The sequence below is a fragment of the Rutilus rutilus genome (assembly GCF_951802725.1).
Source record: "Rutilus rutilus genome assembly, chromosome: 2".
In the NCBI taxonomy this organism is placed as follows: domain Eukaryota; kingdom Metazoa; phylum Chordata; class Actinopteri; order Cypriniformes; family Leuciscidae; genus Rutilus; species Rutilus rutilus.
Genome location: NC_140210.1, coordinates 54,462,187 through 54,475,823, shown reverse-complemented (window position 1 = coordinate 54,475,823; position 13,637 = coordinate 54,462,187). Strand labels below are relative to the sequence as shown.

The 13,637-nt window shown below is 39.6% G+C and overlaps 1 protein-coding gene across 2 annotated transcripts in view; it reads right to left on the bottom strand.

Moving 5' to 3' along the window:
- Positions 1 to 13,637, bottom strand: part of LOC311286286 (uncharacterized protein) — an 83,593-nt gene that overhangs the window by 6,634 nt on the left and 63,322 nt on the right. The window contains exons 1-10 of one of the 2 annotated variants that reach the window (XM_084402418.1): positions 6,339 to 6,530; positions 5,934 to 6,251; positions 5,506 to 5,823; positions 5,081 to 5,407; positions 4,671 to 4,985; positions 4,265 to 4,576; positions 3,841 to 4,155; positions 3,461 to 3,763; positions 864 to 1,160; positions 512 to 787 (exon numbers count right to left, since the gene is read on the bottom strand). In XM_084402418.1, the coding sequence (XP_084258544.1) occupies positions 512 to 787; positions 864 to 1,160; positions 3,461 to 3,763; positions 3,841 to 4,155; positions 4,265 to 4,576; positions 4,671 to 4,985; positions 5,081 to 5,407; positions 5,506 to 5,823; positions 5,934 to 6,251; positions 6,339 to 6,381 (2,824 nt within the window). In that variant the 5' untranslated portion in view covers positions 6,382 to 6,530. Of the gene's footprint in view, positions 1 to 511; positions 788 to 863; positions 1,161 to 3,460; positions 3,764 to 3,840; positions 4,156 to 4,264; positions 4,577 to 4,670; positions 4,986 to 5,080; positions 5,408 to 5,505; positions 5,824 to 5,933; positions 6,252 to 6,338; positions 6,531 to 13,260; positions 13,573 to 13,637 lie in introns of those variants that run through there. The other variant, XM_084402417.1, reaches the window with a different exon arrangement.

The window sequence follows — 13,637 nt, the reverse complement described above, 5'->3', positions numbered from 1 at the left end:
CACTTCTGCTTTCAGCCTGAGGAAATCACAAACCACCAACCTCTTGCTCAACCATGCAATCTCTACATTTAATCTCAAAATCTACCACTGTTTGTGAGGTCAAAACCATCACTGTTGCTAATCACCTTAATAAAAATCAGAATTTGTGGCTGATTACCACGGAAAATTATTTTGACTCGTCCCTAATTGTCTTTGAGGTTGAGGTCACAACAAGACTCAGAGAATATAAAAGTTTGGATGGTTTAAATGCAAAAATGTGAAGCTTACGATTTTATAAAAGCACTTACATTAATTCCTCTGTTAAATTTTGTGCATTATTTGATATGTACAACTAAAAAATAATATTATGTGGCTGTACTTTGTAATTTTAATGTTACAGCACTCAATAGTACTTTATAACATTCAACTTTTTACCAAAACGTGTAGTGTGTGGTGTTAGATAAAAAAAAAACTAAAATCAATTATAATCGGCAGCATGACAATCTACTTGGACAATAAAGGAAATACTTACTCTTCTTGACTTCTAGATTTACTTTAGTGGTGATGTGCGATCCACACCAGTATATCCCAGAATCCTCTTCTCTCAGATCAGTGATGTTTACAGTAAAGACTCCAGTAGAAGCTTCATCACTGAAAGAGAATCGATCATCTCTGATCGTCTCCAATGAAACTCCATCCTTCACACACATGGAGGGTTCATGTGCTTTGCAGAAGCATTTCTGATGTTCATCATGATGTTTGCACTGGATTGACACGTCGTCTCCTTCATACTTAGTCAAGTTCAGCTCTGGAAATATTAGAAATATAAGAACATCAATTCACAGCCATAGTTTCACATATTCAGATGTATAAACCTTCCTCACCCTCGTTCATGATGACGATCAGATGAGTGTAAAGATAATTCACGTCTCTCTCTAATGTCACTGCACACCAGTATTTCCCAGCATCCTCTGCTGTCAGTCTAGTGATGGTCCCAGTGAAGACACTTGCAGTGACGTCATCATTCAGAGTCAATCTGGCAGTCTTGGTCACTTTCTCTTCTCTCACATCTCTAGTGGAGCACTTCCCCTTACAGAGAGACTTTGACTTTGATTTATAGATTGAATCATAAGGGCAGAAGATCTCAGCAGATTCTCCTTCACGTCTCACTACTGGAGCCACTGCAAACAAACAAACATGTGCTCATTTAACACAAATGATTCTGAATAGAATGAATTATAAAAAGCATATAGCTCATATACACTGTAAATGCATGGAGGCCAAGGCGGAGGCACGGTGATGAGCAGTTGAGGTAAGAATGATAGTCCTAGGTGGAGCTGAGGGAGCGAGAAGCCAAGGTGGAGCCGAGTGGTCGACAGGCCTCAGTGACAGGCTCGGTGGCTCGAGGCGAAGCTGGAGACTAGAAGGCCAGAGGCGTCCAGCCCTGTAATTGCTGAGGTAGCGCGCAGGCTGCAGCCGTGGGGATCTCGCATGGACCTGTTTTAAGGGCGCAAGAAAGTTCCCTTCACTTCTCCCGCAAGCTCTGCTGTCTGTATGCCTGAAGTGGAAGCCTGCCCGGCGGCTTCTTCCATGGTAAATGAGGACTCGTTGCTCGCTTATGATTTTGAATATATAGAAAGTGTGGTGTAAATAGAGACAGATATTTATAAAAGATCTGTTTCCTGGTCCATACAGCAAAAGGCTGAATACGATGAGCTAGTGGAGCTTATGACTCGTTCTACAGCCAGACTGAGTTTGGAATGGTCCGGCTTGAAATGCGAGATCGCAGACAGTCCATTAGACGAGCGATATCTGCAAAGTCAAGCCGGTGTTAGTGAGGCCAGCAGGGGGTGCTCACCCTGTGGTCTATGTGGGTCCTAATGCCTCAGTATACTGACGGGGACACTATAGTGAAACAAGAACTCCCAAATAATCGGAGCTCTCTGCGTGATCGAGTTCCTGGAGAGAGGAGCAGAAGCCGAGTGTAGCTGCCCGAGTCCCCCTCCGAGGAGTGGTGAGCAGAGGCAGCATAACAGGAGGAATCCACACTCAGATCCGAGGGCTTTGGGTGCTTCAAAAAAAGAGGAGAATATTTAAATGGCTGAACTTTTGCCCTTTTTAAATTTTTTCTTATTTTGTTATCCTCCCTATTTCCTTCCTCCTCTATCTCCTTCCTCCTGGGGTACAATAATTGTTTTTAGAGGAGGATAAAATTCTCCTCCCTTCCTCTCCAAAGAGTGTGTGAGGTACAGTATGTTGTTTTTAGAGGAGAGTGAAAACGTCTTATTTTAGGGGAAAGTAATCGTATCCCTCCCCCTCTGATGAGGCTGTTGGGGTACATAGTTCTGAAGAGGAGAATAGTAGTTTTTCTCCGAGCAGCGAACTGCTTTTGAAGGAGATTAATAACCTCTGAGAAGAGTGTGAGGTACAACATGTTTTTAGAGGAGAGTCACTCATTGTCTTGTCTCAGAGGAAAATATACGTTCCTCGCACCCCGTCTGAGGAGGGTGTGGGGTACAAAAAGTTGTTTAAAGAAGACATAATATAATCTACTCCCTTCACCTGAGTTGGTGAATGTTGTTTTTAGAGGAAAATTAAAGTCTCTACTGGGGTAGAGGAGAATGACTGGCGTAAGGTTGAGCGGGCACTGTGGCTCTCTAATAATATATTCAGAAGTCGAGCTTGGCAGATGTTTGAGATGACTATATCTATGATAGTTATTCTCGCTTCGCTGTCACCTTGTCCAGGTATCTGGGTATTAATTAAGGTTACGCTCCTTCCTATTGCTCCAGTTAGGGTGTAATTGTGAGATGTGGCTGGTAGCTCTGCCCGAAGGGGTCTTGACTCTCCTTGAGTGTGGCTCGGACTTGCCGCCATAGAAGTCTTCAGGGCCTTTCCTAACATACTCTAGATTACTGGGAGCATTGTGCAAGGTGTTTTACCACTCGCTGACTGACACAATTGGCTCTGGGCCTTTTGATTTCAGTGCCTAGAGTTTTAGATCACTTGTAACCTCCAGCAGGTTTGGGTACAGTTGTATCCTAGAAGTTTTATACATCTGTTCCAACCCTGTTTCTACCTGGTAATAAGACACATCAAATCACAAGTGTTTAGCGCTAAATACAGGTGGAAATAGGATCTAAACCATTTTTTTTGTTCTCATTGAAACCAAATGGATACTGTTTCTAGATATTGATTACAAAAAAATCTACTTAATGCCGTTGATGCCACACTAACCCAAATAAATCTGACAACATGGATTATAAAATTTAGCTGAAGTAATGTAAGAAGGATCAGGTAAATTAACCTATATAATGTAAAGTAGAATAATGGGCATATATTTACCAAGATGTTTATATATTTTTTGTAGATTTAAGTTTATCCTAAGCAGATACAGTTTGACTCTATGCCATTTAACAGATCGTTACATCATGACTTGCCACTGTTATTTACTACAATGAAATCATCTGAATTCACTCACTGAAGAGGTCGAGCTGAATTTTGGTGGTCAGGGAGATGAAAGTCAAATGTGTGTCTCTGGTTTCTGCTCCACACCAGTAAACTCCAGCATCTCTCACGCTCACATTACTGATGCTCACTGTAAAAACTCTCTCTTCATTTCTCTCAGATGAAGGACTCATTTCTGTCACTGCAGATGTGCTGATGTTTTGACAGATGTGATCATCATCTTCTTTGCAGAAATGAACTTTATGTTCCTCTGGGATCTGACAGGTGATATTGACTTCTTCACCAAGATGAGCAGATTCAGTCACAAACGTTGCATCTGCAATCCAAAATAAATTGCATAAAATCTGAACCAATACTTAGTACCTGCAAGATAAAGTATTTGTGGTTCCTCACCGTCTCTGACGAGCAGCTGAAGTTCAGTGAAGCTCTCAGTATAGTGAGACACATTCACTCCACATCTGTATGTTCCTGCATCTGCAGCTTTCAGCTCTCTAAAAAACACCATCAAGACTCCTGCTCTGGTGTCATCATATAAAGAAACATTTCCATTCTCCATCCATTTATCCTGAACTCCTGGATTCTTCCTCTCTGAACATCCATCTGATTCTTTACAGATGTATTTTGGCTTGGTTTTGTGTTGAGGATGTTCACACTTGATCATCATACGACCTCCTGAGTGGCCAGTCGCTCTAGACACGCCCACTTTAGCTGTCAATCAGATATTTTGTTAATTTATAATACACCTTATTAACTCAACATCCATCTTACTGAAATGTTTGATGACTACATTGTTTCTAATATATCTGAATTTACTCACTGAAGAGGTTGAGCTGAATGTTGGTGGTCAGGGAGATGAAAGTCAAATGTGTATCTCTGGTTTCTGCTCCACACCAGTAAACTCCAGCATCTCTCACGCTCACATTACTGATGCTCACTGTAAAAACTCTCTCTTCATTTCTCTCAGATGAAGGACTCATTTCTGTCACTGCAGATGTGCTGATGTTTTGACAGATGTGATCATCATCCTCTTTGCAGAAATGAACTTTATGTTCCTCTGGGATCTGACAGGTGATGTTGACTTCTTCACCAAGATGAGCAGATTCAGTCTTTGTCTTTGGATATTTTGCATCTATATATATATATATAAAAAAAGCAGCAACAAACAATTATATAAAAATCTGAACAAATACTGGATATGAGATAAAGTATGTCCAGTTCCTCACCGTCTCTGACGAGCAGCTGAAGTTCAGTGAAGCTCTCAGTATAGTGAGACACATTCACTCCACATCTGTATGTTCCTGCATCTGCAGCTTTCAGCTCTCTAAAAAACACCATCAAGACTCCTGCTCTGGTGTCGTCATATAAAGAAACATTTCCATTCTCCATCCATTTATCCTGAACTCCTGGATTCTTCCTCTCTGAACATCCATCTGATTCTTTACAGATGTATTTTGGCTTGGTTTTGTGTTGAGGATGTTCACACTTGATCATCATACGACCTCCTGAGTGGCCAGTCGCTCTAGACACGCCCACTTTAGCTGTCAATCACAAAATATCATACCTAATCAATTCTTCATGAACAAAGACCTCAAAAAACATGTATACCAGATTTGACTAAGTTTGTTCTACTTACTAATAACATGCAGATGAACAGTATTAATAATGGAGTAACTGTACGAGTGTCTGTAGGCTGAAACTCCACAAAAATAAACTCCTCCATCATCTGGAGTCACAGCAGTAATTCTCACAGTGAAGAGGTTGTTATGCCAGTCATTATGAATGATGACTCTTTTTTTCTCATCCCATGTGTTAGTAGTGGAGATCACCTCGTCAATAATGTTATTTTTGATTTTAAATATGGTTTTCCCATCATACCTTTGATCCCAAGAACATTTACAGCTAAAATCAGCAGTTTCCCCACTGTTTACATTCACTGTCTTTGATGCTCCACAACACGAATCTGTCAACATTCAAAGTCTTTGTTTATAAGCTGGGAGAAAAAAAAAAAAAAACTGAAACAAGGAAAACAGTGACAAATTGATTATTTGTTCTACTCACTCATTATATGTAGATAAACAGTATTAATAATGGAGTAACTGTACGAGTGTCTGTAGATCCAAACTCCACATAAATAAACTCCTCCATCATCTGGAGTCACAGCAGTAATTCTCACACTGAAGAGGTTTTTATGTCTGTCATCAGAAACACTGAATCTGTCGGTCTTCTTCGAGGTGCTGTAAATCGTCTCAATAGAGTCTTTTCCTTCTTTGAATATGATCTTGGGATCATTAAAATAATTCTGTGAATATTCGCAGCTGAAGGTTGCAGTTTCTCCAATATTCACCATCACTCTTTTTGACACTTTACAACATGAATCTGTCATTCACAAAATGAAGAAATATATTTCACTATATTTCACTTACATAAAAGGTTTGAAATGATCAACAGTTTTACAAAACAAAAACTTTAATCTTAAAATGACTGACCTTCTTCCACCGTCAAAGTCATATAAATGTACTGCTGGCCAACAACTCTAATCCGGTATGTTCCATCATCTTGTTGAATTAAATCTCTGATGTAGATCATGAGCTTTTCCTCATTGTTTTTAAACAGTGTGAATCGTCCTGCATTAATCCATTTATCATGTGTCCTATAATTTATTATTGGTCTCCACTCATTTGATTTGGGATAATAATTTTTAGATAATTTGGCCATATATTTAGAGTTACTGAACCAAAGTTCCCCAGAATCAACAAGAAGACTTCCTCCAGAATATCCAGTGACACTGACGCATCTCACTGCACCTGTCAATCAGATTGATACTGTGATCAGAAACCTCATGAACAGAAAACAGCATCATTACTGCAGTGATGAAAGAGAAAAGCTCTGACCTGAGATCAGGGAGAAAGTGAAGAAGATGAGGAGGATCTTCATTGTGAGTTGAGTTCAGTCTTCTTTATGCTGAATGTTCTCTGTGTGAATCTCTCTGTCTCTACATCTGTCTGCTTTAGTTCCTTCCTCTTTCTTCAGCTCTTTATCAGTAATGATCAGCTTTACTGGCTCCTCCCACCATCAGCACTGACTGAATATTACATTAATCACACTGAAAGAGCGCCACCTAGTGGAGGTTACAGTGTCTGATACTGAGAGCTCATACAGCAGGGGTCGGCAAGTAAGTTTGGCATTGGGCCAAAAAAAATAGTTGGCCAGACCATAGTCAAAGGATAATTTAAGAAATTAATTGATGAAAAATGTAACTAGAATTGCCTGTGACGGACTGTTACACTGTATTTTGTAAAGGATAGTGAGCTGTTACTCTGTGTTAAATCCTGTAGTAGGACAGTCATCAACAAAAAGCCACATTTGTGTGGCGGTGTCCTAGTTTACACTGGATAAATGAATAAATAAAGCAGATAAATTAAGCAGTTGTGACACGTAACCTGACAAGTATCTTCATTCACCAACTTGCAACACAGACCACCTTGCTAAAACACACACATGTGGGAGATGCGGAATGGATAAAAATAACTCTTAACTATAAAAGAGCCCATTAATGGCATGTTTGAGTCATGCTCTTAACGAACTATGTTTTATGTCCTCTTTCCATATTGTGAATAATAAATGTGTATCATTTTGATTTGCTTGTTACGCAATGGAGCCTAACTTATTGTAATAATAATTATTTTGACAGAGCCTACTTTTACACTCAGAATTATTCCTTGGCATCCTCACGTACTAAACTGCATCATTTTCTCTCACCAGCTCGCTTAATGTTAACATCACTCTGCACACGACGTAACAGCGTACCTCCAGCACGCAAACAATAATCTATACTGCATAAAGTATTGTTTGCGTGCTGGAGGTACGCTATTACGTCGTGTGCAGAGTGATGTTAACATTAAGCGAGCTGGTGAGAGAAAATGGCACTATCAAAGAGTCTAAAGAGGAAAGTTGACAGCGAATAGGGCAAACAAAGAAGAATGGAGAGACAACTATGCGTTCATCCTGCCTAAACATATTTACCCCCAGCTGTTCTGCATCCATGATCACGACATTTTTTGTTTGGTGATTGTCTTGTCAATCTTTTTGATAAAAAGGAAGCTGAATTTGCTTTGTTATTGTTCACTTGTTGATGTGAAGGCCCTGTTGCCGACCTCTGTCATACAGCATCACTGATGACAGGTGAACTTGAGTTCTGTGTCATCTACCATACAACACAACTACATAAAACCAAGTAATGTCATGTTTAGTCATTGGAATTATAATATCAATAGAACATGAACTTCTATCTGCCACTAGATGGAGCCAGAGGGTTCAATAAGAGAGTTGTGTGTGTGTTTACTGAAGGTGCTGTACATCTATAATAATGCAATGGTGAACATCACAAACACTAGAGAGATTCTCCAGAGGTTTTCACAGCATCTTTTCATAGACTTTAAAAAGTTCAATGCCTTTATTGTCTCCTTAAATCACACTATCCCTCAGTGAATTTGATATGTTTTTTCTGTTTTTATATTCTGAAAGGCTGCACAGCAATCAACACTGCTCAGAGCACATATGGTCCCACTCTACAGAGTGTTAAAGTAACTCTGAATCAGTGTTAAAGTTAATGAGATAATTAAGCGATTAATTAAGTGTGTTTTAATTAAGTGTTTCGCTTAGTTGGGCAGACTCTTGACTTTTTATCTGAGTTTGTAGTCATGAGTTTGTAGTCTTTGTAATAACGTTTACCAAAACACATAATTTTATGTAAATCAACAAAAACAATCAGGTGATATAGTTTTCAGCAGCATAAAGTAGAATAATTCACTAATCTTATCACTGACCAAAAGTATACAAAACATATTCTTTATCAAAATATGTTAAAATATCTGTGGGGTATTTTGAGCTAAAACTTCACAAACACACTCTGGGGACATCAGAGACTTATTTTACATCTTGTGAAAAGGGCATTATACCACCCATTTAAACCTCATTGCCTCTGGTGTGTATGTTATCATGCCATATTAGCATATTTCCCATATAAATAAGAATTAAAGGTTTTATGTGCCATCCTGGATGAGATACTCAGAGTCAGACAGAGTCAGTAATAGAACCTGGAAGAGCTAATATATATTATTATTATTATATTATTATTATTTTATTTTTTTCATGTATTACACAAATTCACAGGATCTTTTTATGGAGAGAAAAGTTTGTGTCCATTAGTACTACATTTCCTGTTTTTCTCACACCTGCAGGAGCTCAAGGGTTTTGGTTTGACCGAGAGAATATACAGTAAATAGAGCAAAAGAAAACCACAAGCTGAAGAACATCTCATGATGATGATCTTTATCACACTGACCACAGTTTGGCAGTGTTGCAGGCATACCAGGCTGATCTACTTTAAAAAAAGCGGGGCTCAATGCTAGTGTGGCGAGTTGCGCTCCCCCTCGTAAAGACTGGGGACCGGCTCGTCGCGCTCAGCAGCCTCATAATAGACCTGAGACAAAAATCCTGAGTTTATTTTTGTCCCAGGTCTGTGTGGGTGTTGCTTCGGGATGGGGCATGTAAAATACATCAATCAGCTCCTACCTGACACCCTCACAAAACCACTGTAACATCGAAACACCTCTGGTGATTCGGGGGGCAGCGGTTTCCAGCGAAATGTTGAATGGTCTGTTGTTTTCAAGTTATCGCCCAGGACACAGAATATTTAACATTCCCCCAAAAGGAAGTATTTAAATTGGTACCCATTTAAAGAGACTTTGGCAGCGTGAAAGCTACTGCCGGGTATCTCTATTTGCGTCCTAAAGACAGTAAAAAGGAGTACGTTGCCCTCCTCGTTTTAACGGCGTGGTTCCCACTACCGTGAAACAGGAGTAGGCGCATATGCTGTCACAAAAGAAAGAAATGGGGGACTGCGTCCGTTTTTAGATCTTTGAGGCTTGAACCGTTCTGTCAGAATGCTCAAGTTCAAGATGCTAACTATCAAGAAGATTGTGTTGCAAATTCAACATTGAGATTAGTTCTTCACAAGGGGGGGCACTGTTTCTAGCAAGGATGTAAGACGTGTTTCCCCGCTGCTCTGAGAGAAAGTGCTCCATTTACTCATTTATTTGCACAGTTTTGTATAATTTCTTTATACAAGTTGTAAAACTAGTTATTAACATTAGAAGGATCACTCATATTGACTGTAAGTCACGAATATGTCGTCATCTCGAGCGAAAACCGACGCGGGTAAGAGCGGCCGCGGCAAAACTGCACACTCGCCGGAGGATGCTGATGGGGCCTCAGCAAACATCAACTCTACCGACAGTTCATCTGCAAACATAACTCTCATTCAGGGCATGTTGGAGTCGGTCAGAAATGATATATGCAAGAAAATTGACTCATTGTCATCGGATTTGCGGTCAGAGATCGTCACAGTTAGACAAGAAGTTAAAGACTGGCTGGGCCCTTTGCAGCAGAAAGTGGACGCTAACGCTGACACTGTCAGAGAACTGGAACGTTCAGCATCTGATCACAGTGATCGCATAACTGAAATGCAATCCGTTTTATCCACGCTTCAAAAACAGGTGGTACAACTGGATGCCAAATGTGAGGACCTGGAGGGAAGATCCAGAAGGAACAATATTCGCCTCGTTGGATTACCCGAGGGAGTTGAGGGTTCGCATCCAGCTGACTTCGTCTCTCAGCTTTTGCAGAGCTTGCTGCATCTCCAGGAGAAACCTCTACTAGACAGGGCTCATCGCACACTGCGCGAGAGGCCAAGGAAGGGGGATCCCCCCCGTCCACTTGTCATTAGAGTTCACTACTTTCAAGCCCGTGATGAGATTCTACGACGCGCCGCGCAGCTATCTCCTCTGATTCATGATGGGAATAAGATATCTGTCTTTGCGGACTACACAACGGCTGTTGTGAAGAAACGAGCTGCTTTCAAGGATTCAAAACGTCTCCTTCACTCATGCCCCGGGGTTAAGTTTGGCCTTCTGTTTCCTGCTGTGTTGCGGATCACTCTCTCCAATGGTGCTGTACACAAGTTTGAGGACCCGCTTCGGACTTTGTCTTACCTGCAAATACCTGAGGTAAATATCATGTAGTCAGTTTGGCTTTAAACATTTGGTCAGTGTGCACTGACAGAATATGACTATTGTCATTCTGCTCGATAACTTGCCTGTGATTGTTGGTTCTATTAATATAATTATGTTAGTTTAACATAAGTCCACACATGTGTTATTGGTGATATGGACGAAGTTTAATCCTCTGTTTATATTTCTTTGTGTTTAATTTTTTTTTTAATTATCATTGCACTTTCTCCCAGGCGGCATAGAGTTAATTGTAGCTGTCCGAGTGTTAAAAAGTTAAAGTGCATGTGTCTCGTTTGGGGAGATGCTTCTGCCGGGGTGGGTGGGGGGCGGGAGAAAAGGGGTCTTGTTGCTCTTCTCTTTTTTTTTTTCTTCCTCTTTCCTTGGTCTCCGCTCAATTTTTGTCAGTTTCACAGTAAAGAATTATTTCACATTCAAAATTTGATCCATATTGTGTATGACAACCTAAAATGACGCAACATCTAAGTGGGAGGAGTTTCACATTTGTTAGTTGGAACTGTAATGGAGTGAACAATCCCATTAAGCGTAGCAAGATATTTTGTGTCGCTTTTATGTGCTCTGATGTCATAGCAGATCCCAATGGGAGATTTGTCATTGTCACAGGTAAAATCAGTAATTTTCCAGTTATTCTCGCCAATGTCTATGCGCCTAACTGGGATAACGATCATTTTTTTAGACATTTATTTTCTGTACTGCCTGACACCTCTTCTCAACATCTTATTTTGGGAGGTGATTTTAATTGCTGGATTAATCCCAAACTCGACCACTCCTCTGTTAGACATAATACACCATCAAAGTCTGCAAAGGTGATTCAGTCTTTTATGGAGGAGTTTAAGGTCTCGGATCCTTGACTTTTTTTTTTAACCTGTCAGGGAAAGAATACTCTTTCTTTTCTCAGGTTCATCATACTTTTACTCGGATTGACTTTTTTTTTGATAGATAACAGGTTAATTTCTTCAGTTGAGTTATGCTCATACAATGCTATTGTTATTTCAGACCATGCCCCGGTTAGTATGAAGATTTGTGTTAAGGAACTTGAGGGCACACTGCCACCGTGGCGTTTAAATACCTGTTTGTTGTCAGATGATCATTTTGTGGAATTTGTGTCTAATCAGATAGATTTGTTTATATTAACAAACAAGTCTTCAGATGTTTCAGCATCCCTCCTTTGGGAAACTATGAAGGCGTACTTAAAGGGATAGTTCACTTTGAAATTAATTTTTGATATGTTTTAGCTTACCTCAAGGGTATCCAAGATGTAGGTGTCTTTGTTTCCGCAGTAGTTTCAATTTTGATATTTTTAGGTCAAACCGTTCTTGTCTGTCAGTCATATAATGCAGGTCTATGGTCACTGTCTCAAAACACAAGCACAGAGTCCAAATTAAAACAATTCCCCATCGTCCAAATTAAACAATTCCCCATCATAAGTACACATTGATGTCCTAAGACACGAAACGAGCGGTTTGTGTGAGAAAACGAACAGTATTTATATCGTTGTTATCTCTTGAAAACAGCACACGTCCAAATGATCTGACGGCGCGGGCGGGTATAGATATATACATAGATGTCGCCTTGGCTACTGCAGTTCATTGGAACGAAACCGTAGCCAAGCGACATCTAGTGTATATATCTATACCCGCCCGCGCCGTCAGATCATTTGGACGTGTGCTGTTTTCAAGAGATAACAACGATTATCAGCCCAAACATGAATGTCTGTTTTAACACATATGAATTTAAAATACATTTTACAGAAGGCTGAGTAAAAACACACTTAACAGATTTCTGTCTTAATGTTTGATCTGTGACCTCTGTCATAAAGGAACTACTGCTTTGCAGTAACATGAGTGTATTTCAGTCTCTCGTCTGCAGATCTGCACGTTCTGCTTCATCTCTGTTTCTGTTTCTGTCTCTATTGAGTCTCGCTGTGGGTTTCTGAATAAAGACTGTAATTCTTCACAGCCAAATTAAACTTAGACTCTGAACCTTCAGCTCATTTCTGTGGTTTTTATCTGGTATTAAAAAAAAAAAAAAACGTTCATCACAAACACAGTGAGAAAAAATAACAACATACTGCAAACACAGACAATCTGCACAGGATTATTTCTCAGAATAAGTTATTTTTTATTTTATTTTATTTTATTATTTTTTTTGTGAGAAGTTATTAATATCTTACAGTTCAGTTAGTGCCAGTGGATGGACATCGATTCAGTAACTCTTCTGAGTTTGTTCACTGAATTATTCAAATCGCACTCTTTAGTTTGTGAATTTTTGTAAGAGTCACTTGTTCATGAATCGGACTATACTAGTTGCACTGTATGTTCTTGATTTACTCAAATGAATCGGTTTCATAAGAGTCATTTGTTCATGAATTGGACAACACTGTGTGCATATTTTAAATAGCATAAAACCAAACGATGGAGTGGAAATGCTTTTTCTTTCCCCTCCCCTCACATCGGTAGAATCGCCCATAACCGATTGTTAAAGTGTTGATATGATAGAAGATAGAAATAAAATAAACTGTCTTACCTTTGTTGATGCTTAAATGCACTTTAGTGAAGATGTGTGATTCTCCTCCTCCTTTACGTCTCACTACTGGAGCCACTGCAAACAAACAAACACAGACATTTATACAGGTTTAAAAAGTTATTTAGTGTTGCTTTAATTTCACTCACTTGATTCTGAATATACTGTATTTACTACAATGAAATCATCTGAATTCACTCACTGAAGAGGTTGAGCTGAATGTTGGTGGTCAGGGAGATGAAAGTCAAATGTGTGTCTCTGGTTTCTGCTCCACACCAGTAAACTCCAGCATCTCTCACGCTCACATTACTGATGCTCACTGTAAAAACTCTCTCTTCATTTCTCTCAGATGAAGGACTCATTTCTGTCACTGCAGATGTGCTGATGTTTTGACAGATGTGATCATCATCCTCTTTGCAGAAATGAACTTTATGTTCCTCTGGGATCTGACAGGTGATGTTGACTTCTTCACCAAGATGAGCAGATTCAGTCTTTGTCTTTGGATATTTTGCACCTATAAACCAGGACAAATTTACATAAAGATCAAAACAAAAACTTATAACTTATAAATGATAAAGT